We start from the raw sequence: 27,823 nt of genomic DNA on the forward strand, positions 1-27,823 counted from the left end.
ATCCCTTGTACAATTGACGGCAGTGTGGAGGTCGTTGGTCTGCCTAAGATCGAAACTACCTCGTGAGGTGATTTCAGTCGTTCTTAGAATAAAAGTGTTTTGAAAGTAACTCGCGCAATACAGTGCCTTATGTGAACACTTTTCCCAATGGAACATGTTTCATTAGTGATTTCATTGAACACGTTTTTATGCAGTGTAAGCGCAGTACAAGACACACGAGTAAGTAAACTGATAGAACGTTAATCTATAGCGCTTTCTCGAAATTGTGCAAAATTATTAATCCGAGTAAGCTATAGTTACCTCTTAATTGTTTTTTCCTTTTATCTAATTCATAGCTGTCGATCCTTGTGCAAGCTTTCCTTGTAGAAACGGTGGAAACTGTACATCCATGAGTCATAACTACACATGCGCATGTCCAAACGGATTTGAAGGACAACATTGTCAACAGGGTAAGTGGATTTAAATAATTCCACTGTCCTCAAGGCATGTGATGCGTTGTTTTATTGTAAAGATCTGTAATTGGTTAACTCGCTGTACGAGAATAAAGTAAAACTTTGCAACAAATCAATTTGTTTCAAATTACGGGGAATTGAGCCAACACGAACGCAAGAGGGTGGAGCGGCTGACTTACAACTTTGGAAATAAAAAGAAACGGGTGTGGAAAGATTCTCTTGATACCAACGCCGCGTCCATATAACGCCGTTGGAGTTTGAAAACGGAGCCTTATTTCTCCGGCTAGGCGTTTCGTTCACACTAATCCGTCACGAAAACGCAGCGTTCGATAAAGCTCAGGGTTTAAACCAGGGGAATTTTAAAACACCGGCTTTGCGTTTTAGTGTGGACGGGAAACATGTTGAAGAGGAAGCTTTTCGAAAACGATGTTGTTATGATAATCGTAATATTCCTCTGCACGAGTTTTTCTCAAGCACAAATCCAAAATTACCGGTGATTGTTATGTTGTCAAGTTTCTCCGGTGTAATGTAGACAGGAAACATTTGATGCGTTTTCAGAGTGAAACCTCCGTTTTCAAATTCGTCTGGCGTAGTGTGGACGACGAAAAAAGAGCAAAAAAGTGTCTATAGAGCGAGACGCCAGGATACAACGATAACAGAAAGATCAAGTTAAACATGTAATAAGATGTAAGCATTTTTAATAACATTACTGCTATTTTATGTGGTGTTCCTCTTTCAGATATTGACGAATGCGGACGTGCATCACCCCCGACATGCGATAGTCCGAAAATCTGCATCAATACACGGGGAGGTTTCCAGTGCGTCTGTGATGGTACACGATACGGAGACCAATGCCAGTATAGTAAGTTAAATTTATTGAATAAGTCGGTGTGTTGGGCAAAACATTTTCCTACCCTCTACAGTGTCACCAGCTATCCTTCATGGTTGGCGTTTTCGCATCCTCCTACCCTTTCCCCGTATTACCCCTGCAACGTAAGCTATCACCAACTGACTTGTTTGCATCGTGAGCTTAATAACGTGGTTCTTGTATATGGCCGTTTCGACAAAGGTTGTCTTGTAGTGGCGTAATCATGAGAAAATGTGGTTTACTGTTGTTTCATCGACGTTCATGGTGTTTCAGGGCACAGGAAGGAGACATCACAGGTATAACTATTCATTATGTTTCTTTCTATCAGGCTGAAACATCATGAAATTCGATCAATCGTTTGTAAACTAACGCTACCAATAATTCCTTTTGGCTTTGTCGCGTGCGCCTTTACGCGCGGCCTTTTATGAAACAACTGCTTCAGTCTTGATGCGCATGTGCAAACTGTGTCCTGCCTACTCCAATACACCCTATTTCGGCTGGACATTTTGAGTTTCCCAGGAGGAAGTTTGTGACGTATATATTATAAGTTTATTTTAAAGTCAAGCTACGAAAAAATATCTACGGCATCAAAACTTCTGTGTTAATTTTTCTCTCAGAATCTAACTTAAAATTACTATGTTGATACCCATAGATTTTCTCACTTTTTTACAGATCTTGGCAGCAATCTGCAGATAGACTTGGCCTTTTGTCTCGATGGTTCTCAAGTAGTAACACAAGACAACTTCACTCACTTCCTGTCCTTCATTAAGGCAATAACCGCATCACTAAACGTGTCTGAAAACGGAACTCACGTTGCTGTGGCCTTGTATGGAAACACACCAAAACTAGTGATTGATTTCGACGATCATTTCAACCAATCATCTTTGGAGAGCTCTGTGGATGCCATTATTTACCCTGGTAGTAGGTTGAGTAACATGGGTGCAGGCCTATCTCTTGTTACTACTGGCTTGTTTAACTCAGATGCGGCCCGGCCTAATGCCACAAGAGTCTTGGTGGTCCTTACGGCTTCTAAGTCACAGGATGACATCGAGGTCCCTTCTCATGGCTTACTTACTAACAGCAAAGTTAACATATATATTATCGGAGTAGGAACTGAGTACAGCTTGGGTCAGTTGTGGGAGATATCTTCAGATCCTGACAGTAGCTTTGTGGTGACTTATACCTCTGGGGAGAATCTCTCGCTTAAAACGAGTTCCTTCAAAAAAACGTTAGCAATAGGTATACATTACTAACTTTTTTATTATTGTTGTTGCTCTCTTAAAACAATTTATTTTTTATGACTATAGCCAACAATCATGGTGTCTTTCAGTTAAGCAAAGCAACAAACAAATTTTGGCCAAACAGATTTTTTTAAAATGTATCATATTTTACGGTGTTATTATTTAGTACGGTGATTTTGTTCCTCTTCTTGTCGATCAAATGCTCCTCGTGTTCATAATCTAGCCATACTTTGTACAAATTTCTTGTCATGAGAAACAAAACTGTAAACACGGCGCTGAGTTATATTTAGTGAAACATCCAAAGAATGTTATAGTTTTCAACAGAGTTTGTGAACTAGCTGGAAAATTAGTTAAATCCAGTAACTCACAGGCTTGTTAATACTATTTCAGGACTTGATCCTTGCTCCAGTAATCCTTGTAGAAACGGCTCATGTTCTCAATCTGAAGAAGGGTACACATGTAACTGTACAGCTGGCTTCTCAGGAAGGAATTGTGACAAAGGTAGCACATCAAGCATTATTCTGATTTTGTCAGTCTTGAACTTTGTCATATCATCGTACAGGGCGGCCTTTTCGACTTCATCGTTTACATCGCAGTAAAAAGTTGACCCGATTTAAACCCAGGGAAAGAGCAGCCTCCTTAAAAAGATGCTTTGAAAAGTTACACCATTGAAAGATTGTGGTGTTTGTCAACTCTTGCTACCTCGTTTGTTATTTGACTCTCTTATTTTCTACAGTTAATTGGTGCAATTATCATTACGAGTCCACGGAAGTATATCCACACTAAAACTATTTTCGATGAATTTAATTACAGTGTATGTTAATGATGGATCAAACATCACAAAGATTTTGGATCGATTGTTAGGCACCTTGGATGACTAAAATACCTTGAGTGTTTGTTAAGAAATTGTATTCCTCTTTTTACTGGTTCACTTACCACAGTGTTACTATTTTTTTTTTTTTTTTTTTTTTTTCTACGTGGAAAAATGAGTAAAATTAGTAATATCATTCCACTTCAAGAAAATGACGTTTGAAATCCTAATCCGTGTCAAAATAGAGGAACATGTCAAGCTCTGTCACTGAACGCGGAGTGTTTGTTCCAACTGCACAATTCATCTAAAGAGATTGTATTCCTCTTTTAACTGGTTCACTTACCACAGTATTACTATTGTTCTACGTGGAAAAATGTGGAAAATTAATGATCTTACTCCACTTCCAGAAAATGACCTTTGCAATCCTAGTCCGTGTCAAAATAGAGGGACATGTCAAGTTCTGCCACTGAACGCATATTATTGCACCTGTCCCATGGGCTGGACTGGGACCAACTGTGATCAAGGTGGGTACTTTTTTACGCATAAATAACTTGAAAGTTTTCGAATAATGAGACATTGCCTAATGAAAGGTATCTTTTAAAATAGTTTGTGGCTGATTCCTTTCTGTAAGCATTAAGCCAGTTGTTTCAAGGTTTTTCTGTGAATCGATTTGCGTAATAAGGGACTACCAGCTAAAGACTGTACGGTACGATGTTTTTGCAGACATTCAGGAATGTTCCAGAACAGTTGACGTTTGCAAGCATGGAGTGTGTCAAGAAAGAATGGGTGACTACCATTGTAAGTGCTTCTCAGGATTTGCAGGAAAAAACTGCGATAAAAGTAAGCCATTGATTGAAATTTTATGAACTACTTTTAATATGGTGGTACATTTATTTACTTAGTATTGTTATTTGTTTGATATCATTAGTCCTTTATCCCAGTCTATTCAATGTCCAAAAAGAACAGCATCTACATGCAAAGGACTTATAGCTCTCAGTGCTTATCTCCGGTGTCCGTAGCATGAGACGCCTAGGACCGGAGTATTACTAATCCCCCCCTGGGGGAGGCTTGTGCAGCGCAGCTCTCTCCCCAATATTCTGTCAGGTTATCTCAACAAGGTTTCTTGCCGAAGAACACAACACGATGACTCCGGCCAGGACTTGAACCGGGGTCCGACGCACTAGCCATTACCGTGCCTCCCCTTCGATGTGTTAGATGGAATAAGTTGAAACATAGAGGCTGTAAACTTCATTTTTCGTAATTGATTTCATGCTTCCCCAATTGAAAAAAAAAGTTATATTCAAAAGAGACATGCCTAATCTTTGGTTAAGTGGATTTCTTGGTCCGTACTGCACTTGTGAAGATAACATTGGACAGTTATCTTAACGTTTCAGGCGAAAGGGTGCTTTATCAGAGTGTTCATCGCCTTAATAAGTTATCTCGCTTCGAGATGAATAGTTGTATTATGCCAGTTTTTGACACTTTTGAGTCATATTTCCCTTCTGGCCTCTTATTATACAGCATGTAGTGAAAAGGAGATCGACCTTGCCGTCATGATTGAAGGTTCCTCCAGCCTTAATCAATGGGGAGAGAATAACTTCGAAAAGATCGTGAACGCTGTGGAAAATTTGACCAAGTACTTCAACGACTCAAAATCAAACATCGGAATTGTTCTCTATGCGACGGAGGCAGAACTGAAAGCCAATTTTTCCTTTAGCCCAAGTCAAACAAACGACGTTTTGGAGAATTTAGTCTATTCCTCAGGCTGGACACGCGTAGGGAAAGGATTAAATTTCACCAGAGAGGAACTGTTTGTCAACAGTCGAGCAACTGCGCATCGTGTCCTTGTGGTTATAACCGATGGAACGTCAATCGAGAGTGTCTTAGTTCCATCTGATCTACTCAGTGAGATGAACGTAACAATATTAGCGGTGGCCTTGGGAGATTGGTATGATGTAAAGCAGATCACTGACATCGCCAGCGATCCTGATTCAAAAACCACACTTCTGACCACATATGACGAGCTTGGAAGTCTTACTTGGCGACTCCGTGAGATGATCTGTGAAGGTAACAGCGACAATTTTGTTGTTTTTGCTGTTGAAATAGTTATCCCTTTTCCAACAGAAATACAGTGAAGCCCTTCCACCTTGTTAATGCACACACTTCGATATATACTCTCTCTTCTGCCATCCTGCTACATGAATTGGTGCACACACGTCCACAATGATACAGAGATAGCTCTTTATAAAGAAACGGTCAAAATGGTACAATATAAGTGATGATGCATAGCAAACTACGTACTAGACTCTCCAGAACAAAGGAAACTCAAGCTTGACTTGCCTATACAACTTTGTTTTTGAGGATTTCGTATTCCATCACCATCCATTATGGTGAATTTTGTACTTTGCTGTTGCAAAGGGTCTTTAACAGTTAACCACGTTTGTAACCATGAAGACTCAACAGATAAAGGCTCGCAACATAGAACAAAGAAAACTCAGTTTTCTCTTTTTGCTGCAGCTGTGGATCATTGCTTCAGCAATCCTTGCAGAAATAACAGACCGTGTATTAATATGCTGGAAGGTTACCAGTGTGACTGCGGTGCAAATTTTACAGGACAAAATTGTGAATTTGGTAAGTGCTGGTCGTATTACTGCAGTTCTACAATATAAAAACGCTAATCCACTCGTTGATATCAATATGACTGGTCTTCACTGGATAATCATCAGAAAAATGCGAAAAGAAATGTCAAATGTACATGGTTCAAGTGTCCTCGCCGTAAAATATCTTGGCATAGCTCCTTTACATGCAGGTTTATATATAAACAAACTCTCCCCATTTGCATTGACATTCACGCATAAAGACTACTGACGACAATTATTACCACTTTACATTGTTGCAAAGTTATACCGTAATAATTACCAGATAGTCATGAAATTGTGGCTTTTTGTCCTACTAAGTCGTCGACCAATGCAGCATTAGCAACCCATGCACCGGAGGAGAAATCTGCTTAAGTGGAGTTGGATCACGTGACTGCGTTTGTCCTGCAGATCGCTTTGGAGAAAACTGTACTAAAGGTGAGATATCAGACCCACATGTAATAGATCGTGTATGGAGGTAAATACATGAAACGCCGTTGATTTGCACGAATCATCTTTCAGAGAACTCAATTTAGTCAGACTGATTACCAGTTCATATTTGCTTTGTGACCGTTAGAGGAGCTTAGTCACGGCATTTGTGAGTTATATTGGCGAGGTACAAAATTACCTTTAAAATGATCAAGGAAACCTGAAAATAGTATTTTACTAAGATAGGAAAACATTAAAGAGATAGTAATAAACCATAAAGAAACAGGGATGGCTAAGGATGGAGAAGATTGACACGGATTACAAACGTCGAACTTGAGAAATCTAGGCTACCTTTTCAAGATGTGCAAACCGTGACGTAGCTCCTTTAAGTTCCAAAAACAGCGGGTTGGCGTTTGTAGTGACCCTCTGAAAGCAGCGATCAAACAATTAAAGAAGCGACCTCAAACATACGTTGACTTGCATCCATTACTAAGAAACAAGAGAGATGATAGATCCATACAGGACAACGCATGCGTTACCCAGTTTTAGTACACTATTTTAATTCATTTTCAACCATTATTTATTGTCTAGCTGAATTCTTTCAAGCATTTTTGTTATTGTTAGAATTTTTACGGAATCAGCCTCTTATGGTACACGATTTAGCTGCCTGAAAAATAGCGGTCTCGAGAAAGCTGGGCACCAGAAAGTGGCAATGGGAAGGGAGTGCTTAATTCGAAAGCAACGATGGTATATAAATTTAGTGATTAACATTATGTGAATACAATTTCGCGTAGATTCCTTCACCTATAGCTAAGGTGTGTGTGTGTGGTTTTTTTTTTTTCAAAAAAGGTCGATTCAGAGATATACATGGCTCGTTGCTGTTTTAAATCACACTGCCACCATGTTTTGTACATAAGTTAAACATTTGCTCGCTAATTACAACGTTTTCTGTATCAATGAAGGCAAAATAACTTTTGATATATGATTTGTAATCTGCTGTCTGAATTACGTAAAACTCAAAACAACCGGTTTAGTTTCCATTGTCGGGTTAACCATATCATAATGCATATATCATAATTGTAATTTGTTTTGTGTCTTTTGTTTACTTCCGTGAATCCGAAGGCAGTAATAACATAGACTTGGTGTTCCTCCTGGATGGATCCAGCGATGTTACACAAGATGCTTTCAGGAGAAGTTTACGTTTCGTCGAATTGTTAGCCAAATCATTTGATGTTTCTTCGGGGGACACTCAAGTGGCTCTTGTCATCTACGCTGACGATCCTCAGACCATATTTAACCTGAACGGGACTTTGTCTGTTTCAGACATCAACCTTGCGGTCTCCGTTGTGAGTTTCCCAAACACGGTGAACAGGAACGTCGGTAAAGGTCTTATACACGTCAGTGACAATGTCATCGCCACAAATGGTCGCACTGGTGTCCCTAAAGTTGTCGTCAATGTACAAAACCTAAAATCGCTTGATGGGATAGATGTTATTTCACTGCAAATAAGAAACGAAGGGATAAAAGTGATAAGCATCAGCCACGGTGACGAGATTGCCAACGGGCAACTCAAAGAGATGGCGTTCAAGCCTTCAGCGGTTTATGTCAAAGATATCGGAGATGATATCATCGATTCAGTTGACTTCGTTGTGTCAGTGAAGGAATCTATTTTTTCAGGTAAGCAGTAAGGGATAAAATAGTTATCTCGGAAATACAGTTATTTTCTATAATGGTTCTTTTAAAACGTCATCTTTAATATCAGTTTTATTGCACAGCAGTTTACTGTCTCTGGGTAAGAACTTACATGTATCATCATCATCATTATCACCATTATCAGAATCTACGTCATCGTCATCATCATCATCCCTCCATACTGCACAATGGGATAAATAAGACCTCATGTAATAACACAACGGCCATTGCAATAAAGACCGTTAAGGCCACAAAACCCTTTCTTTTTTTATTTTATTTTCCACGTTATCATATTTGTTTTTACAACAACGTGGCCATGAACGGAGCTTAATCATGAATGAGTTCTGAGTCCATGGTATTATCAAAATAACGCCTATAAAAATTGAGAACACAAAAAGAATGGTATGAGATTAAAAAAAGTATGAAGACTAAATTTCAACTTAAAGGAATAAGTGGCATAAATGCCTTCATAAATGCTTTAATTTAGTGCCATATCGAGATTTTATTGTCGCTTTTTCAAATTTTTAGCCATCATTGATTGTTTGAAAAAAGTCGTTAAAACCTCATTATTCTTATTATTTTTCCTCAATTTTAGCAGTGAATCCATGTGCTTCCTTACCGTGTCTTAATGGGGGAGTTTGCAATTTACAAGGCGATGGATTTTCTTGCGTTTGTACTCCAGGGTTTACAGGAGAACTCTGTGAAAGTAAGTCTATATCAGATGTTTGTGTGCTATGTATTCATTTTGCTTAGCTAATATTCATCCAGGGAGATCTGATTAGCTGAAGTAGTTTGAATAGAGCCCTGATTAAAATTTTAGTCATAGTAAACAATAAAATAGAACAAAATAATCACAGATACAACTTTTGATTTGAAACGAAGTTGTTTTTCACTTTTGAACTTCCGGCTTTTCATAAGGTGATAACTGATAAGGCTTATGACCGAACCAACAATGACTTCGTAAAAATCGAGAGCAGATTATTTTCTAAATAGTGTTAGTTCTTTAGTTTATTATTATTTTTTATCTTATTTTTAGGCGAGCTGTCACCATGTGTACCCAACCCCTGCCAGAATGGTGGAATGTGCAATCTTAGTGGTGATCGCCTGACTTACTCTTGTGAATGTGCGTCTGGCTTCACATCCGACAACTGCGAAGATGGTATGAGCATAGTTCGGAGAAACTACCTCCTCAACGAGTCTACCAGTGTTTTATGGGGAAAGGGGAAAAATTAAGACAATGCGGTTAAACGTCCTTTCGCCGACGGTCAGATAAGTTATCAAGCCATTAATGAAGTATAATTGCTCTAAGTCTTTTATATTTGCTAATTAGTTTTTTCCATAAAACTGAACTCGCGTTGTCTGTTACGTGTAAAACATACGTTTTTTTAAATTCGCAGATTATTTTGAAATCAAAATACTTGAGCTGGTTTCAAAAAGTAACCTTAAAAGCAAATTCAATATGTGGACAAAAAGTTATTTTAAGCCGCTTTATTTGTAATTTATATTCCTTGGAAATTTATAGACTTTTGATTATATTTGTACATTTTGGCCTTTTCATTGTACTTAAGAGTTTTTACATGTACAATTTGTCCTCTAATATTAGACCTTTTCAAATTATACTTAATTTGAAGATTTTTTAAATTGTACATATCTTTATTTCCCAGGGTCCCTATAGATACCAGCTTCCTTGCTGAATGGGCTACCCTGGTAAAATAAAGTTACTTATTTATTTGTTTACTTATTATTTGTTAAACAGATATTAACGAGTGTGACGGAGACCCTTGTCAGAACGAAGGACAATGTGAAAATACGCACGGTGGCTATCACTGTGTATGCCCGCATGGATTGCTGGGTACAAACTGCGAATTAAGTGAGTGATTTTGATATATTAATTAAATGCCAGTAGCGTTCGCCTCACGATTAATTAAGATATTGTTAGATGCATTGCTGGGATAGGAGCACTTTATAAAACGTTCAGTTGTGTGGGTATTTGATATTTTTTTTTAATCCTTTTTAAATATCTTTGCGTTTGCTTCGTTTGATTTGTTGCTGTTATTGTTATTGTTTCTTTCCGTTATAATTGCTTTATTAAAACTGGGAGAATGGTTGAAATTAAGATTGGAGGACTAATAACTGTAACAACACAATGTCAACTATTGATTACCCTAATCGCCTCTTTTTTTTTTTTACATTTTAGCTTGCACAAGACAATTATTCAACTTAGCCTTCTTGATGGACGGTTCAGCAAGCATTAAGAGCCTATCATCAGAGGATACTTCTCGATACAAGGGCTTAGTCAAATCAGTGATAAATTTTTACAATGTCAGCAAAGATGCTCTCAATGTCGGGGTTGTTGTGTACTCCACAAACGCAATCACGGAATTTCGATTTGACAGATATTATACCAAATCTGATGTTAATGCAGCCATCGACGCTATTGTCTTTCCTGGGGAATTTACAAGAGCAGGAAATGGCTTGACAGCAGTTCGTAATGAACTTTTCGCCAATGGTCGCAGTGGAATACCAAACTTCCTGGTCGTTTTAATGGATGGTGTGTCTATTGATGACATTTCTATTCCCTCTGCGTTCTTCACAGCCATGGATGTCTACGTCCTAGCCGTCGGAATCGGCGATTTCTACGCCAAACCTCAGTTAGATGAAATAGCGAACGACCCAGACTCTGCTTACGTGTTTGAAGCGTCGTCTTATGACATGTTGCCGACTTTAGCGACCAGAATCAAGGCATCAATATGCAATGGTAATGTGATATTTCATTGGCTGGCAGTAGTTTCAAACAGTTATTACTACCACTCTTTCCCAGCTGATGCTACATTAACGGTATCGAGCTAATGCCCAATCATTGGTAGACACGTTATTTTGTTGTTGTTGTTTTTTGTTTTGGTTTGTTTGTTTGTTTGTTTGTTTGTTTTTTAACGTGGCAAGTTGCCATAGCGATAGTAGACTCACTGAAATCACCCTCAATTTAAGTGCATATAGCTAAAAAAACCTAACTTAGTGACCCTGAATTTTTTGATCAAATTGTGATCCACAGCATAAGACGCAGCTTTATGAAGGGTTTCAAATATTCTCTGATAGGTTCAGAGCCATCTTATTTTTTCGAATGACTACGTAAGGAAAATGACCACAACTTTCTCAGAAAAGAGGTGATTGGTGTCTTACTTTGAAATCATTTTTTGTAGCATCAACTGAGAGAAAGAGGTTGTCGTTAACAACATACAGGAAAGTGCAACAAACTGTTGTCATCGCCACCTTAAATAATTAGAGGTTCCGACAGAATTCCTGTGAGGCGTTCTGAAACCATCTGCTACTACCTCTGGCCTCAATGAACATTTCCATACTTGCTTTTTCCGACTGTTTTCCTCCGATACGTCTTGACTGTCATTACGATGACTGGAATCCTAGTCAGGCTTTCTCTATATCACCTTATTTGCTATGAGTTCCCGTTTTGTACCTTTAAATTTATTCTAACAACGACCCTAGCAATTCAGATAATGTAAGAATTATATTATATTTGTTGCAAGTTTGCTTGAACAGAAAACTGCAAACCGCGCCAAGTCTTCAAAATAAAGAAAAATGCTTTGCAGTTTTATTAATGTTTGTACTTGAATTTTTCTTGCTTTATCTTTCTAGTGGTGGATCACTGCTTCAGCAGTCCATGTTACAACGGAGCAACCTGTGAGAGTCTACCGGACAGGTTTGTCTGCACATGTCCGGACGGTTTTACTGGACTAACCTGCCAGTCTGGTGAGCGGCCGTAATAGGCCATTTCCGAGTTACCTCGTGCCTCTCTTTCAAAACGAGTCCTCGTGCAAAACGTTTCAGATGAAAATTAGTTTGATTTGCATGAAAATGAACCTGCAGGGGAAACACATTTTTAGAAGAAAGGTTTCGCACGAAGACTCCGGTTTTGACACAGAGGCAAAAGGTAACTTTTAAATGGCCTATTGATTAGTTACTTTAACAGTCACCAGAGTATTTCGCGAAATATGTCAGGCGGTTTTACGTGATCTGCATCGCTGATCGTGTGGATCGTGTGGCTTGACTTTATTCAGAGCCGACTATCGTATGGATCAGTGGAAGACAGCTTGTAAAAGTAGTTGGCATGGTATGTTGTTTTTCATAGTTTGTGTGGTTTGAAAAGTCTGCTTGTTTGTTTGATGTCCCCATAAAAAAAGAGAGTAACGAACAAGAAAGGAAAGAAACAAGAAAACAAACCAAAAAATATCATTGGGGGAATGAATTACACCTACCTACTATAGTTTTGCACAAAGCTCTCAACAGGCCCGTGCTTTCAAAGACCTTGATTGGAGGATAAAGATTAAAAGAAACTTTAAAACAAAAGCCGAATGAGCCCTGTTTTGTAACGTGATTAAGAAAGTTAGATCTTAGGGTGAAATTGATATATTTCATTGATTTATTATTTTTATTATTATTATTCTTTCTTTTCCAGATATCAATGAGTGTTTGTCCTCATCATCTTGTACAAACGCGAACAAAATCTGCATCAACTTTCCTGGAACTTTCTTTTGTAACTGCAAGCCAGGAAACTATGAAATTCAAAATCAGTGTAGTGGAGGTAAATAAGGCTCTATATGTTATGGCTATTCTTATGGCCTCCACAGACTTACATGTAACATTTAATTGCCGACAACTACCTCTTTTCGACAACTAAACGAGAACCAGAGTTTTTCTATTTTGGGAATAAAGTGAATCTTGTTGTTGTTGTCAAATGTTATCAACAACTAATTGTCGGAGTGTTGGTTGTCGGTCTAAGTCAGGTCAGCGAGGCTTTGAGAGCTAACGTTCAGCTACGCATGCTCAGGCTCAAACAATACAATACAATACAATACAAATTTTATTAGCACTCCCCATGGAGGCTTTTCAGTACTAATACTACTAAATCAGTTACATTAAAATGAAATAAATCAACGTACCAAGGAATTTAAAAATGATATGAAATAAAGTAGAATTATGTGACAATATTGTATTATGAAATTAAAAATTCACGTAAGAGTCTACCCCGTTGTCCACTGACAACGGATTTTCCATAGTTGTCGACAACTAGTCCAACGATTCCCGCAAACGAGAAAAATGGCTTGCTTATCTATACAATCTAGCTACAAGCTTTTTCAAAAAAGTCTAAGTTCCCTCTGACAATCTCGTAAAACAGGGAGCTTTGCAGACAGACGGACGGACGGACAGGTAGACAACCAGGCAGGTAGACGGACGGACGGGCGTCTCTGCTAGACGGACCAAAACATGGACAGACAGACAAAAAGAAAGACAAACATAAACCCCAAGAATGAATCTAATGGCAATGTTAATGTACTTGTAAATATCTTTCTATTTTTTCTGTCTATAGAGTATGGAATCATTTTCAACATTGCCTTTGTAATATATACTGGAGAGAGCATTGACCAATATCACAACGGGAACTTTGTGAAGCAAATCGAATTTGTCAAAGGTCTTTCCAAAACGTTCATTGTTTCGGAAAACGATACAAACGTTGGCATCATTACTTATACTGGTGATGCAGCAGTCAGCTACAGATTTGAGGATATCACCAACCAAACAGACCTGGAAAACGCTCTGGACAACCTTACAATAAGCGGCAGTGGAAGAAACATTGGTAAAGCCTTAGATGTGGCACGAACGGACCTTTTTAACCAAACAATTCCAGGAAGAAATGACACTGTGCGAGATATTCTAGTTGTCATAACAGACAGTGGCTCAGATGATGATATTGCTGTTCCAACATATGCCTTGAAGGAAGACGGTGTCACCATCTTCAGTGTGGGTATTGATCGATATGTGCGAGGCCAGCTTAATGAAATGGCCTCAGAGCCTGACTCGGAACACGTGTTTACTATTGACACTTATGATGGACTTGGTCCAACTATGGCGCCGTTAAAAGATGAAATAATACGAGGTGGGTATCGACAAACGTCAGTCAGTGAAAGAGCAAGTTTCCGAATTAATATTTGATTTTGTGGCACATTTCTAGTGTGATTATGTTCCGAAACGCTAGACAAATAAAGGGGGGAGCGTCACACTTGACAATTGCAAGACCAGCTAGGTTCAGGTTGATAACTGTTCGCCAATGGAAACCTTCGCCTGTTGACGACTTTGTAAAAGAGATCATATTTTCCTTGGCACTGTTGGCACTGTTTCCTCAGAGACCTTGATAAAATATGTTCGTCCTAGAATGCAGGTTTAAAGGGATACTAGTGGCAACAAATGTTTCACTACTAATATCATATGTTCTACTTGAAAATTATGACGTATTTAAAGTGTGATCCAAATGAGACGTTACTATACTTAAGTAATGTTAGGCTCTGTTTACTACGTACTCAAGATACAATGTATGTAGTAGGTCTTGTAAATTTTAAATAGGACAATGATGTAGGTTTTTCAAATAGCGAGAGATGTGAAACGATCCAAGATACAACAGCGTGAAAACAGAGTCTGTGTGGGCTCGTCTATATTCTTACTTCGTTGAGTATTATGACTAACCTACGCGTATTCCCAACTGTTCTACAGACCTTGATCCATGCTCAACTGAACCTTGTGCAAACAATGGAACCTGTGTCAATCTTGTTGGTGGAGGCTTTAGATGTACCTGCACTCCTGGATGGACTGGAGAACGCTGTGATCTTCGTAAGCTGTACTTCCTTGTGTGCATGCACCACTGAGCAGATTGCAAGAACGATGTCGGAAAAATAATACGAGTTGCTCATAAAATGATGTTCTGTGGGCTCGTTACCCCTGCATTTATTAGTATGCTAATACAAAGCTGTGGGAGAAATTCTTTAGCTGATAATATAGTGTAGCGCATAACTGAAAATTTACTGGTTATATTCGCATGGGTCGCTTTTCATCAGTGAGTTGGGTCAGAGCATTTGTCGACAGGTTTTCTATTCAGTGTCGAAGAACCAAAACTAATATCATCCCTCTAGACAATCACAAATAACACAGACAATCTAATAGACCATTCAAAACTCGACGTAAAAGCATTCCTCCCCCCATGCAGTGAGCAAAAACCGTTTGTGAGGGAGCCCCCCGTACGACTGGTTTTGGTTTTACCTCTGATTGATGGTGAAAGGGCGCGAGGTTTAGAAACCGACACTATGGGTGGTAATGCAAAGCCGAAATGCGAATTGCTTTCCACACGAAGAGAAACCACTCATTGTTGTTGTTTTCTTTGTAGAACTTACACCTTGCACTCTTCCACCTCACCCTTGCAATACCAATGGTAACTGCACTGCAAACGCAGAAGATGAAAGTGTTGAGTGTCAATGCTTTGAAGGCTGGGAAGGCGAAAACTGCCAAATTGGTGAGTTTGACTGATGTATCATATGGGCTATTGTAAAGATTGACAGTTTTTATTGATGCGTTATTATTTTCACTAGCTCTCTTGCAATAATAAAACGATATAAGGGACAAACCTTGTGCGGACTTAGATGAGAAAGAAAGCAATAAAACCTTTTTAAAAAGTGCTTTCTCGTACAAATTCAAAGTGTAAGTAATTGTCAATGATAGCAGGTCCTTTTTGCATTGTCTCAGACACTGAAAGTAATTTAAAAACCTTCCATGATCATTTACCTCATGTTTCTGGCTAACATGTTACATTCATCACTTCAGACGTAAACGAGTGTGTTAACAACACTTGTCTAAATGGTGGAAACTGTACCAACACAAATGGAAGCTACTACTGTGAGTGTCCGCTGGCGTTTGCTGGAGACAACTGTGAAATGCGTAAGTTTGAAAATCTGCTATTTACAAGAGAGAAATGGTTAATTAAAAATAATTGGTTTTAGCGATGTTCCTGCGTCTGGGGAAGGGGGCGGCGTAATGGTAACTGCATTGGGATTGTGGATCAAGAGAAAAAGAGTATCGCGTTTGAGTGCTTGGCACTCTTGTTGTGTTCTGTTCTTTGCAGAGACAGCTTTCTCCCACACTGCTTTTCTCCGCTCAGGAAAAAAAAACTGGCTACTGAGCAAACGTTGTCATAATCTAAACAAATAAAACTGGAACTATCTACAAAGAGAAAACATCCTTAAGGAAAACTGTTAATCTTCACGCTTAGATTTCATGCTAAAACGTGTACCACGAAGGGGGAGCATTTTAATGCCTGAATTTAGCTACGTTATGACGGGATGGTTAGCCAAGATATCATCGCGTTATTTTTTTGCCTGCAGACCGCTATATAAGTGCAACCCATATTTATAGTCTTTTAAGCATGGCAACAGATGATAAAAAGGTTATATCTCGACCCTCCGGGTATTTATTTTTTGTTGATTTAGTCAAGGGGTTGTCTAAAAATAGCATGATCCGAATTGCCTTGAGAATAAGGCCTTTATTGAGAATAAACTCTCCTACCTTTTATCCTCTCTTGACTATAGATTGTGATCACCACAACATGAACCTTGGTTTCATGGTGGATGGGTCTGCAACCGTGGAACTTCGCGGTGAAGGAAATTTCAACAAGTCCCTCGAGTTCGTGGCCAACTTGACCGCGTCTTTTGATGTATCTGATAATACAACAAATCCTGGAATGGTTGTTTTCTCCGAAGATCCTCACCTAGTGTTTAATTTTTCGGAACATAAAAATTCTGCAGATGCAATGGCTGCAGTCCAAATGGCTACCTATCCAGGCCGTGGAAGGAAAACTGGAAAAGCCCTAAACTTTGTTCGTCGTAACTTGTTTTCGGAGTCTGCAACTCAAAACAATAAACCGAATTATCTCATCATCCTAGCAAGTGGTGCTTCATACGATCTGGTGAAAACACCAGCAAAGTTGCTGCGCGAAAAGAACGTCACCATTTTCACCATAGGGGTTGGTGAGGACTATGACGTCGACGAGCTGAAACTGATCACTGGTGATAATGGCACGCGAGTATATGAAACATCGTTTAAAGATCTTGGAGATTTGAACAGCAAGTTGAAAAAGGAAGTCTGTCGATGTAAGTTGTTGTAAATTTGAAATCATCCTTGTTCATGTTTCTTTCTTTAAGTTGGTTTGTTGGTAGCTTTTTGCTGGCCAATGAGGAAGTTTGAAATGCTACATGAAGACCATAAACATATCTGTGGTGAGCATGTGTTAGTCATTTTAGATTTTACATTATTGCTGACTTTCACTTAAATTACAGAAAATCTCCTCATTGTTGTTTATCTAGATTATATTTAACTATAAGCTTCGATATTTCGACTGAATTTACCAGATTTCTTTGAAAAGAGAAGAAAATCAGGGACTCAATTATTCAGGAATGCGCCAATCAAAACATTTTCTCATCTTCTAGGAATTGTGAGACAATTGTGACCTAAACACAAAACTGACTTCTTCTTCTTTTTCACTTTTTCCTTTAGTGCAAGAACTTAACAAATGCAGCTCCTCACCTTGCTTAAATGGCGGCACTTGCATCAACACTGGTCAGAATTTCCGCTGCGTCTGTCCACGTAATTTCTATGGAAGCCGGTGTGAGCTTGGTATGGTAACCTTTGTCATATGTAACTAACGAGGTATTGGTTAAAACGATTTGCCGTTACAATTTTCTTCGTTTCTTTTAAACTTTATGTAGATTCACGGCTCTGACTTCATTCAAGTTTTTTTTATTTCTCACTTTGATTGTCTTTTTTAATGGGAATTTTGTCAAGTTGGTATTTGTGTTAAACTGCTTCGAAGATTTGAAGATTTTGACTCCTCCTCTAAGCGTTTCACGTTTGCTATTTTAGGGAATTCAAATTTCCCTCGCTCCGCCCTGTTTATTTTTGCAAGCTTGTTGGGAAATTATAACGTCATTGCACCAATGGACGTTTTTTTCTTTAAATTCGGCATTGCGTGAATCTAGAGATTTATTCCGAGTGAATATGTGAAGTTCCAACGAGAAATCTTCTTCTGTAGACCCTATGTTGATATCCTTGACCAAACAATGACATCATAAATTACCATAAAGTAACATGGCGATGCTCAGGTGATTTAAACTGAAAACTCAACTCCTCGTATTCGAACCACTTAAAGAGATGTCAACAAACCCCAGGATCAGTTAAAGAGAGCCATTGGGTATACTTTGAAACTTAAACTGCGTCTCAGTCAAGATTCTCTTTAAGAGGAAAACAAGATCTAATTTGCCATGCAGGTTGTGGACTTACAGAACTGGGTCTCAAAACTCCAAACACACGTCGAGTCCCAGACAAGTACATTTCAGCATCATCGCAGAGAGACAGTAACCACGCTGCTCACCGAGCGAGGGTTGGCATCGAAGTTATCGGTAGCTGGGAGGATGGTTGGTGTTCATCACAAACTGACACTGCACCCTACATCCAAGTGTTCTTTGGTGAGTTTTTTCAGCGAGCTTTCAAATACCAAACAAACAAATAACTTTAAACACTTTTCGGATGCTGGAATTACTTGTCATGTAAACGTTGCGAAAGGTGAACGTTTAATGTTGCACTCTTAAATTTAAAGTACCTGTTGCCGATTTTCTAGTTTTCTGTCGGTCCTCAGCTTCTTAACAGTTATCAGCACATAGCTGACAGAGGAATGGTAAAGAAGTAAACTCTTGGTACATTTGACTTGTACAGGGAAAATGATATTCTACAGCGAAATTATTTCTGAACTTCTTATCAACCCTTTCCAATTTTCCCGAAAAAAAAAAAATGACAATTTTCCGCTCTCACATCATATCCACTGAGGGCTCGTGGAATAACCATTAATTATTTCTCTTCGGCTTGATCATAACCAATTTGATCATGACTTTTTTTGTAAGTCTTCGATCGACCACTTAAGGAATTTGCTTAGAGTTGGTGAATATCCTGACGTGAACTTTGCCTCGAAAGATATACTGAACAATTAGATTATGCACTCGAGATTTTTTTATCACGCATAGAAATCGAGAGCGAATAATATAATTGTTTTAGTATAAATCTACTAGTCGTTCAAAACTTTATCTAAATCCTCTTCACAGACACTTTGAAAACGACAAGCGGCCGTTATTTTGTTGACAAGGGCACACTGCTTCGCTACTCACTATCTATCACAGAATAGGTAGTGCGTAGCGTAGCCAATCAGAGGACGGCATTCGTGACTTCGAGATTCTCTTGGCCTTGCAAAATATAGAGACTGCGAGAGTCAAATAACCACCAAAACAAATGAGACGGCGAGACTCGTGAAACTCGAGGAAAATTTGGTGAGACCCATTGTTTTTGAAGTGGCGTTCCCCACCCCAAACTGACATATTCTACCAAGTGTCAAGTAAGAAAAACAAAAACTTCCCTGTTTTTATCGATTATAGAAAACAAGTTTAAGTCTGAAAGAGCAGAAAATGCAGTTTATTTAGTGTAAAATGTTGTTTTCTTCTAGAATACTTAACGAATATCACTGAGATTGAGACCGAAGGTGTTCAAGATGAAACAACAAACTTATGGGTTGAAAGCTATTATGTATCAACAAGTAACAGCACTGACGAGGCGTCTTTTGTCGAATATACTGAAGAAGGCGAGAAAAAATTAGTAAGTACAGGTCTTACTTTGATCAGTTTAGTAAGACGATTCAATTTTGCTTTTGGATGTACACTGTTAAAGATGATAGGGTAAAGTTAATTATCTAGTAATGTGGAATAGTGACTTCGTTCGAGACGGCTTGGCTGTAAGAGAATCTTTGTTTATAATATTTCCTCATGAGCACAAGCGATGTAGTTTTTGATCGACGTACAAGTACAATAGAGTCCTAAAGTGTGACGTCACAAAAAATAAATTTGAGAAATTATGGGATTTGGCGCCATTTTCGAATAGAGCGTCCTTAAAAAAGGGTCTTTACCAAAAATTACCCCTTAATTGTAATTCCCAGCCGAAATATAAAGGGTGAAATTTTGGTACTGCCCCATATATATCTCTCTAATTTTGAGTCGGTTCTAAACTGAAGGAACTGAAACAAATTTTGAAGGGTTTGTATGGAATGCTATCAAACTTTGATCCCTTATATCTCTATCGGGAATTGCAATTCAGAGCTAATTTTTGGGATGAGGGCATCTTTTAGGATCCTCTATAAGAATATGACATCATATCCCATAATTTCAAAAAAAAAATTTTGTTACGTCATCACTTTAGGACTCTATAGTTCTGAATATTGAAAGGGCATAGCATGATTAACAGTCCCAAGGAATTTCAGAGCGAAGTATGGAATAGTTTTTGCGCGACGCCTGTTTAAAAACTCAAAATTTTACAAAGACTGTACGAGCTCCTAAGCGCTTTTGCCACCCAGACATTTTGCAGTTTCTGAAAATCAATTTCTCCTTGAATATTATACCCAAAGAGCCTCGAATTTCTCCAATTACTAAGTTTCTCAAGTTTTTTAAATGTTTGTAATCAATTCGTGTCAAGCTGTATGTCAATGAGAGAAAATGTTAACTATGACGTCAGCAAGATTTTCCTAGTGAAGATGGATATTTCATCTTTGTTTCTGTTCTGCGACGAACCTCCTCGGCGACAATAATTTTGCAAAAGTTAACTGTAGTAACCTGACGTGTGAAGTCCTTCACATAACGTAGTGACGCAATCTATGCGTCTATCTTGTGGTAGAACACGGAAAAGTACCAATCACAACACGCGTAGTATATTGCTTATTGACAAAAGTACCATAGCTTTACTGTTTGGTTCTTGGGCCAACTAAATTTTCTGATGAATCCCAAATAACGTTTTCAACCCTACTATATTTTTCAGTTTGAAGCCAACAAAGATATTTCAGCGGCAATCGTCAGTCTCCATAGCACCAATGCTCACTTTATCAGAATTCATCCAGTGAACCACACCGGACAGTTTGCCTGCATGCGGTTAGCTCTGTATGGATGTGACAAAGGAGGTACTGTAGCATGTCTTAATGTCTATTTTTTTGTATTATTATTCTCTGGTCACGGTTAGTAAGGCCCGAACTTTATACGTTCCCAACTTGCCGACTCAAATATAATTAAGTATGACAATTGATTCAGACGTCAAACCAGATGGCGTCTAACTTAATTCGACATAAAATTTTTAAGGTAAAATATAACTTAGATTATGTAGATTATGTATCCGTAAACCCCACGTTAAATAAAGTATCGTATCGTATCGTATCGTATCGTATCGTATCGTATCGTATCGTATCGTATCGTATCGTATGTATGCATTAACGCATGTAAAGTTGAATCGAATCGAAGTCGAACTTTTGCCATTCTATTCGACTGCCGTAATAGAATAGCAACGCTGACCGAAATACAAATGTGTCGATCACAACTGATTCAAATGTCGAAATTTAGATTGACCTGATAGCAATGCTTCAATATTCGAGTTTATTATAAGGCAGGGTCGCAGTCTTGAGGTAAATTCGAGCGTTCGGATTGGCTCTCTCTTGGTCGGGATTTTTCCATACGGACCGTTTCCGCGGAAACGATCTAAAATCGTGAATTTGCTGTTTTCGAAAGCCGGCAAATTCAATAAACAAGCATGGCCCGAGTGCCATACAATAAACTACTTAATGACCTAGCTTGCTCGAGCCGTACGTATGGGTTATTGACCAAGTGTGAGGTCAAGATGGCGGGATATTGGCCAAGTTCTTTTTTTGCGTGTTTATGGACCGAGACGGAGTTGAGGTTCATAAACTCGCAAAAAAAGAACGAGGCCAATATCCAGCCATCTTGACCGAACAAGCTTGGTCAATAAAGGATTTATTATATCGCTGTTGCGGAAATTTTCCTTGCGGGACACGGCGGGTAGTCCCGAGCGGGCAAGATAGCTCCATCTTGCCCGCTCGGGTAGCCAATCACAGCGCAGGATTTGATTCATCTTGCCCGCTCACGGAGCTAGCCATATAATAATTGGAAATATTGACCCTCGGTCGTTTTAGTACAGACCTTGCTACCCACGATCCGTAGTATCACGACCTCAGGGCCATGTTTGCCAGTACAGCCCTCGCGCTCGCTTGGTAAGAGGTTCATATAGAAAACGTCGTCGTATATAAACGTGATAAGACAATTTTAAAATCAAGAAAACAGCCGCTGCACATTGAAACAGAGCATCGGTTTAAAGTTTCTCTAGTTCCTGGAGAAAAGAAAAAGTAAAAATCTTTTTTTTGCCTTTACAACTGCAGCCATTAAATAGTGAATGCCTGTACACAGTTTTTTTTTTCTTTTTACTATCAGAGGGTTTCATGGAGTTTCCACGCACGCCTCTACAGAAAGTAAACGACGCTCCGCTGACTAAAGATCCTCTGTTTGACACACGTTTAGCAGGTATGTTTTAAATGTATTGAAATTCTGAACCAAAGGATTGTTATCATGATTAGTACTTAGCTTGAAATAAATGCTCTCACATCTTTGAATACCTTTATTTTAAAGCTTTCCGTAAGCTGTTTGAGCTGTATCATGTCATCCGGGAGACTCCAGTTTTCACTTGCCTAAGATCGAAAATAGTAAACACCAAGTGGATGTAAACTAGAGAACGAGGGAGATTCCTAACCGAACAGTACAGTAGACAATGAATTACATATTTAGACGTAGCCACTTTTCCTCTTATAATGTTTTGCTGTTGTTTTCTAGAAGTAGTTGGCTACAAGCGGCTTATATATTTTTATAAACTTATTGTAACGTAGTTATGAAGTTGCCTCCTCAGGCATGACTCTAAGCAAATCTCGAGCGGTATTCTTATTTGTAGTTGAAAATTTATATCGATCGATCTTCTACAAGAGATTTAATCTCCCACGTTGGCCATATCCCCAAGATAATTTCTGTAAAGTTTAATCGTAGACTTGGTACTTAGTTCTCCTGCATATAACGTTGCCACACGGGTTTCGCGGGTGTTTTCGTGGAGTCTTTTGCTGTCTACGTAAACGAAATCTGCGTACTGAATAACTATATCTTTAGCTTCGTTCCTGCTGAAATATCTCAAAACCAGGAGTGATCCAGGAATAACCTGAGAGGGAATACCTTAAGACCAAAACTTATATGGGGGATTACCCCTCGTACTCTTCATCCCATCTTGTTATCTAAATGTCGTTACTTCCTTTTCAACTTTTAACAGTGATACCCGTGGCAGTGTTCGTTGGTCTTCTCGTGATGTCACTGATGTTTCTTTTGCTTCCTCTCGGGTAAGCGACATCGTTACTCAAGATCAGGGGCACATCTAAATTAAGGTTTCGATTTCAAAGGACACTTTGCCATGGTAAAAGATTGTACATGTGTAGCAAGTACCATTTCCTAAAAGACTGGAAATGAGGTAAATTTCGAGAGAACGTTACCATGACAGCGGCCGTAGCCATAAAATTGTTTCAATCTAGTTCTAGTTTTAATAAACCTTTGTTGGAGTTTTGAGTCTTTGGCTTTGATTATTATAATTTATTTTAGGCTTTTAATGTATTTAGATCTTTACTTTTTTAGAGGACCCTCCTGAAATGACCACTAGATAATTGGAGGCCTCTTCTTAAAATATCAATCTGTCATTATATCATTAATCTTCGTTTATCTTGTAATTCAGCAACCCTCCTCCTATTGGACCTTCTCAGAATAGCACTACAGTTCGATTCGACCCAGACCCCCCTCAAAACGGAGCTGTTCCGTTAGTTCCCCTGTATGAATCTCAGTCGCTGACTATGCAGCTGGGTTCAGAGAGTCTGTTACAAGTGGAAAACATCAACACAACATCTGATGATGCAATTTTCTCTAACGAGAATAAGGTATGGTAGACCAATTAGAGTTACTTGTGTGCACATGCATGAGAAAAATTGGAACTTGTTTCTTCAATGTTGTTAACCTGATCGATTACAAGAGCATAGTTTAAATGGCACTCAAAGTTTAATTCAATTGAATAAAAATCTTCCCCTCAAATGAATAAAAATTTAAAAAACCAGTATTCAAAGGTAGACAATAATGTTTGCGAAGGTACCGGTGCAATCATTTACCAGCAGAAAAGGAACGTTTATTAACTCTGCCACTTTACAACGTTTTGATTAATTGTTGACAACTTCTTGAGATCTTTTTTGGCAAATCTATTAAGCCAATCAGAGCGCAAAAACTATCAGAGACAGAGTTTCTAGCTCATACGCTTAAAATATTGATATCTTTGCCTCCTATAGTTCTTACCGATTTATTTGATAGTCTGAACAGTTGAATTCAGTTCAAAAATATGACAGCGATACGGTGAAATATGTTATTAGACTGGAGAAAAGTTCGAGAGATTCGGTACGAACGATGAACTTGAAGCATTTTTTCTCAGACTTTTCAAAAAAATCAGGACAACTAAATTTTACTTCCTCCGGAGTTGAAAGAAAAGATGAATTTACAACGCAATATTAAAGCAAAAACGATTGGGGTGCTGGTTACCCGAAATAACCTAAGAGTTAAAAATTTAAAGGCAGTTTGTTAAAAGAAAAGACACTTCACATGTTCCGGTCAGGGACACAAAACAAACAAACATAGACACAAAAAAAGAAATAAGCAACTTGTAGCGCATTTTATATGAAACGCGCCTCAGTTTCGTCCCGATCGACCATGTTTGTCCATCGATGTCAACATGACCACGACTTCAGATTGATAAGGCATCCTTAGTTAATAATTCGTTGGGTTATAGATCCATGTAACATTAGATTTAAATACCATGGCACACATTTTGTTTCTTTATCAACTCATAGCAAAGTAAATAACCCTATTTTGTACTGGTATTATTTTGCAGATTTTTAGTTTCGACCGTCAAGTTAATGTGGCAACTCAAGGTCACGTCAACCTGGAAACTTATTAGATCCGTTAAACGAAGATTTGTCACGTGGCCTCAACAAAACGATTATTATTAATGCAGCTTGCGAGAAATTAATTAGTCAGCTTATTGCCGGGGTAGGATCTGCCTGATAATGCGCATAATTTCTTAGCAGCAAGTTATGTTAAATGAAAACTAACAGCGTAGAAGGTTACAACTAAAGGGGCAAATGTTCATTAAAAAATGCTCATAATATATAAAATTAGACTAAATATAGACTAGCCTAAAATTGGAGCTCCTGATTGCAATAGATTAACCTGGCTTTAGCCCGCGATCCAATCGAAAAACCACTACCTGGTCAGCGGTTAACTAAAAAACAACAATGTGACCTCGATGAGTTCATAGTAACCGTGGAGTGCAACAAGCCCATAATTAACTCGACGCGCGCCGCGTTCCAAGCTGGAACAGGGAGGTATTTACTAAAGAAGCTGTTAGGCTATGTTGGCGGATCAGTAAAATACTTAGCTATTTGACAACTTGAGGTTGGTAAAGATAGATTAACCGCCTTAGAGGGTTTGTGAAGCTGACGTTTTGAGCGTTAGCGGTTCTTCAGAGCCAACTAATGATCGCGTATCTGGTATAGTTCTCGTCAATCAATCAACTTTATTTAGAGAGGGTGTCTCATAAAGACCCCGGGGGGTACCCCCCTTACATGGGTTCATGATAGGTATGTGCGGCCCCAAAGGGTAGGGTTTTTCAGCCGTTTTGGTCATAGATAGACTATCGAATTTGGCCATTTTGGTCATAAATAGGGTATATTTCTAGCACTTTAGTCTTGAACTGGATATATTTTTAAGAAGAAGTTACTTCTTCCTTCACAAATTATGCTTACAGCAATTCAACATTGGTCTGAACTGGGGAACCTATTATGAGGCAGGTCTGAAACAGAGTATTGATTTAAGTGTCAGGTCATAGATGAGGTATCGAATTTTTGGTCAGGTCATAAATAGGGTAAGGAAAATCGCAGATTTTGCCATAAGTAGGGTAAGGGTTTTGGGAAGTGGGCCGCACACCCCCACCCAAGATTTCTGGGAGTACCCGTACCGGTATAAAGACATAATAAAGTGGTCTTGAACGTCAAAATTAACAGAAGAGAACGATCTTTTGTCATGATCACTCGCTTATCAATTCTATTTGCGGAGGCACAAAAACCGCTCAACTAATAATAAACACTAAAAGCGATTCTTGACAATACAACGCGCTAAAGTGAACCAGACTGTTGTTTCTGAAATCATTTCTGTCCTGAGTGCTTTTCAAGATTATTTCTCACATTCATTAATAATTCATCAAGTTCAATCCAAGAAAATCACAACCATGAAGGAAGTTTGGATACCCGGTTCTAATTAGCATATTACATTTGGACGATTTTAATCTACTTCTCCGTTTACTCCTTAGTTTTTGTTTCGATTGAGAAGATATATCAAACACTCGAGACAGTGTTTCTTCGGTTATCCAAACGCCTCGGATTTCGTCAACAATACTTCGCTGCGTGTCGTATTTTCAACTCTCTTCTCGGTGTTTGGATATCCCGATGAAACATTGTCTCTCATGCTTGATATAATACTTCTAACATTGCTGTGCTTGTTTGATATATTTTGTAATTTTTCATGAGACAATTCCAGTAATATTGCCTGACCATTGCAACTCATACTCCTGTATTTATTTAGTAAATAAAGTCTCTTTCTGTTTACCTTTCCTGCTTTTATTTTCTTTGGTGGGGTGGGTGTGGTGACATAGTAAAAACAAAGTCTTTTAGTCTGTACAATGCTTAGGGAAACATCTCAAATGATTGGCGACAATTCTACACGTACTTTCCAACCAATTATTACACCAGACGATTGCCTGCGAAGAACAAAACAAGAGAGGATGCCATTTTTATCAGAGTCGCACGAAAAATTCATAGAAATCCAAATTTGCACCAAGTACAATGAAAACAGTCATTGTAGTTGGCCCATCTGCACCCAGGAGCGAAGGAGATAGAGAGACAATGAAACAGTATGAGGGAACTTCAAGTGGGGCTTCAGCATCTCTCTCTCCTAAGATTTTTTTTGTTTTGCTTTGTTTTGTTTACTTGAAAAAGGTAAGAACTCCTTTATTTCATGATCAGACGTATGGTAAACAAATGAGCGTCGATCTCTCTTACAACTGTCGCATGGGTCACGCCTACAACACGATTAGGGTGGTTCCCTACAGTATTAACAGTATCTTCACCTGAAGAAGGATGAAGAACTAAAAATGAACTATTTCTTTCACCTTTGGGTTTAAGCCCCTGGCATTCGCAGTGAAGATTAGCAACACACCTGGGGTTTCTTTCTCGTTCATATGAGTGTATTGCAGACTGTTGCCATGGCAACAACCAATCGTAAAGATAACCACTTTTGTGCTATTTTCAACCTATTTACTTCTATTTCAAAGGTCAGCCTCGGTAAAATAATTTTAACCTGGGCAGTCTTGTAAAAACGATTTCGAACAATAGCTTAATTTGATAAAATGAAAAGTTTATCTAGTAGATTCGTAAAAATCCTTAATCTTCTTATTTTTTATTAACAAAAGAGAAATCCCTCGACAAAATTTTGTCAAAAAATTATATTGTGAAGTAAGCATCTATATCATGAAGTATACAAAAGTTCACGAAATTTCACCGAAGGAAACACGAGAAAAAAAGCACTGGTTTTTTTCGTTGGCTTCTTTGTGACGTCATAAAATTTCGAGATGACCACGCGCGCATGCATATCAATGACTCACTGGCGTCATTTGCACGTGCTGCTTATGTCCTACCTAAAGCTACTTTTCGCATTAATATGACACATTTTTAGAGAGAAAAATTTAAAGAAGGAAGTCTTACCCTATGGACGGCTAGCATTTTGTAAATGAGCAATAATGGCTGCTAAAATTCG

At 38.6% G+C, this 27,823-nt stretch overlaps 2 protein-coding genes across 3 annotated transcripts in view; both read left to right on the forward strand.

Annotated features, from left to right (window-relative positions):
• Window positions 1-6,875, forward strand: part of LOC145460273 (collagen alpha-3(VI) chain-like) — a 39,854-nt gene extending 32,979 nt beyond the window's left edge. The window contains exons 28-36 of one of the 2 annotated variants that reach the window (XM_081445022.1): window positions 336-449; window positions 1,192-1,314; window positions 1,993-2,559; window positions 2,952-3,062; window positions 3,780-3,896; window positions 4,096-4,212; window positions 4,894-5,439; window positions 5,890-6,003; window positions 6,330-6,875. In XM_081445022.1, the coding sequence (XP_081301148.1) occupies window positions 336-449; window positions 1,192-1,314; window positions 1,993-2,559; window positions 2,952-3,062; window positions 3,780-3,896; window positions 4,096-4,212; window positions 4,894-5,439; window positions 5,890-6,003; window positions 6,330-6,490 (1,970 nt within the window). In that variant the 3' untranslated portion in view covers window positions 6,491-6,875. Of the gene's footprint in view, window positions 1-335; window positions 450-1,191; window positions 1,315-1,992; window positions 2,560-2,951; window positions 3,063-3,580; window positions 3,751-3,779; window positions 3,897-4,095; window positions 4,213-4,893; window positions 5,440-5,889; window positions 6,004-6,329 lie in introns of those variants that run through there. The other variant, XM_081445023.1, reaches the window with a different exon arrangement.
• A 67-nt stretch (window positions 6,876-6,942) lies between these two features.
• LOC145502096 (uncharacterized) lies at window positions 6,943-27,259 on the forward strand. Its single transcript, XM_081481379.1, has 21 exons — window positions 6,943-6,985; window positions 7,560-8,114; window positions 8,725-8,835; window positions 9,166-9,288; window positions 9,886-9,999; window positions 10,327-10,887; window positions 11,781-11,894; window positions 12,601-12,726; window positions 13,513-14,079; window positions 14,691-14,807; window positions 15,358-15,483; window positions 15,792-15,905; window positions 16,553-17,113; window positions 17,517-17,636; window positions 18,287-18,484; window positions 19,510-19,658; window positions 20,868-21,006; window positions 22,322-22,411; window positions 23,199-23,265; window positions 23,652-23,850; window positions 24,846-27,259. Exons 1-21 carry the CDS (start codon window positions 6,943-6,945, stop codon window positions 24,909-24,911), a joined length of 4,260 nt encoding a protein of 1,419 aa, XP_081337505.1. The 3' UTR covers window positions 24,912-27,259.
• The last annotated feature ends 564 nt before the right edge of the window (window positions 27,260-27,823 follow it).

The sequence above is a fragment of the Orbicella franksi genome, chromosome 11 (assembly GCF_964199315.1).
Source record: "Orbicella franksi chromosome 11, jaOrbFran1.1, whole genome shotgun sequence".
Lineage (NCBI taxonomy): Eukaryota > Metazoa > Cnidaria > Anthozoa > Scleractinia > Merulinidae > Orbicella > Orbicella franksi.

Excerpts from the sequence above, each read along its gene's own strand:
- LOC145502096 (XM_081481379.1), top strand. The coding sequence starts at position 6,943 with ATGATAGATCCATACAGGACAACGCATGCGTTACCCAGTTTTA. Across the intron at positions 14,080-14,690 it reads AAAAGATGAAATAATACGAG|ACCTTGATCCATGCTCAACT; the intron begins GTGGGTATCGAC and ends ACTGTTCTACAG. Across the intron at positions 22,412-23,198 it reads GTTTGACACACGTTTAGCAG|TGATACCCGTGGCAGTGTTC; the intron begins GTATGTTTTAAA and ends AACTTTTAACAG.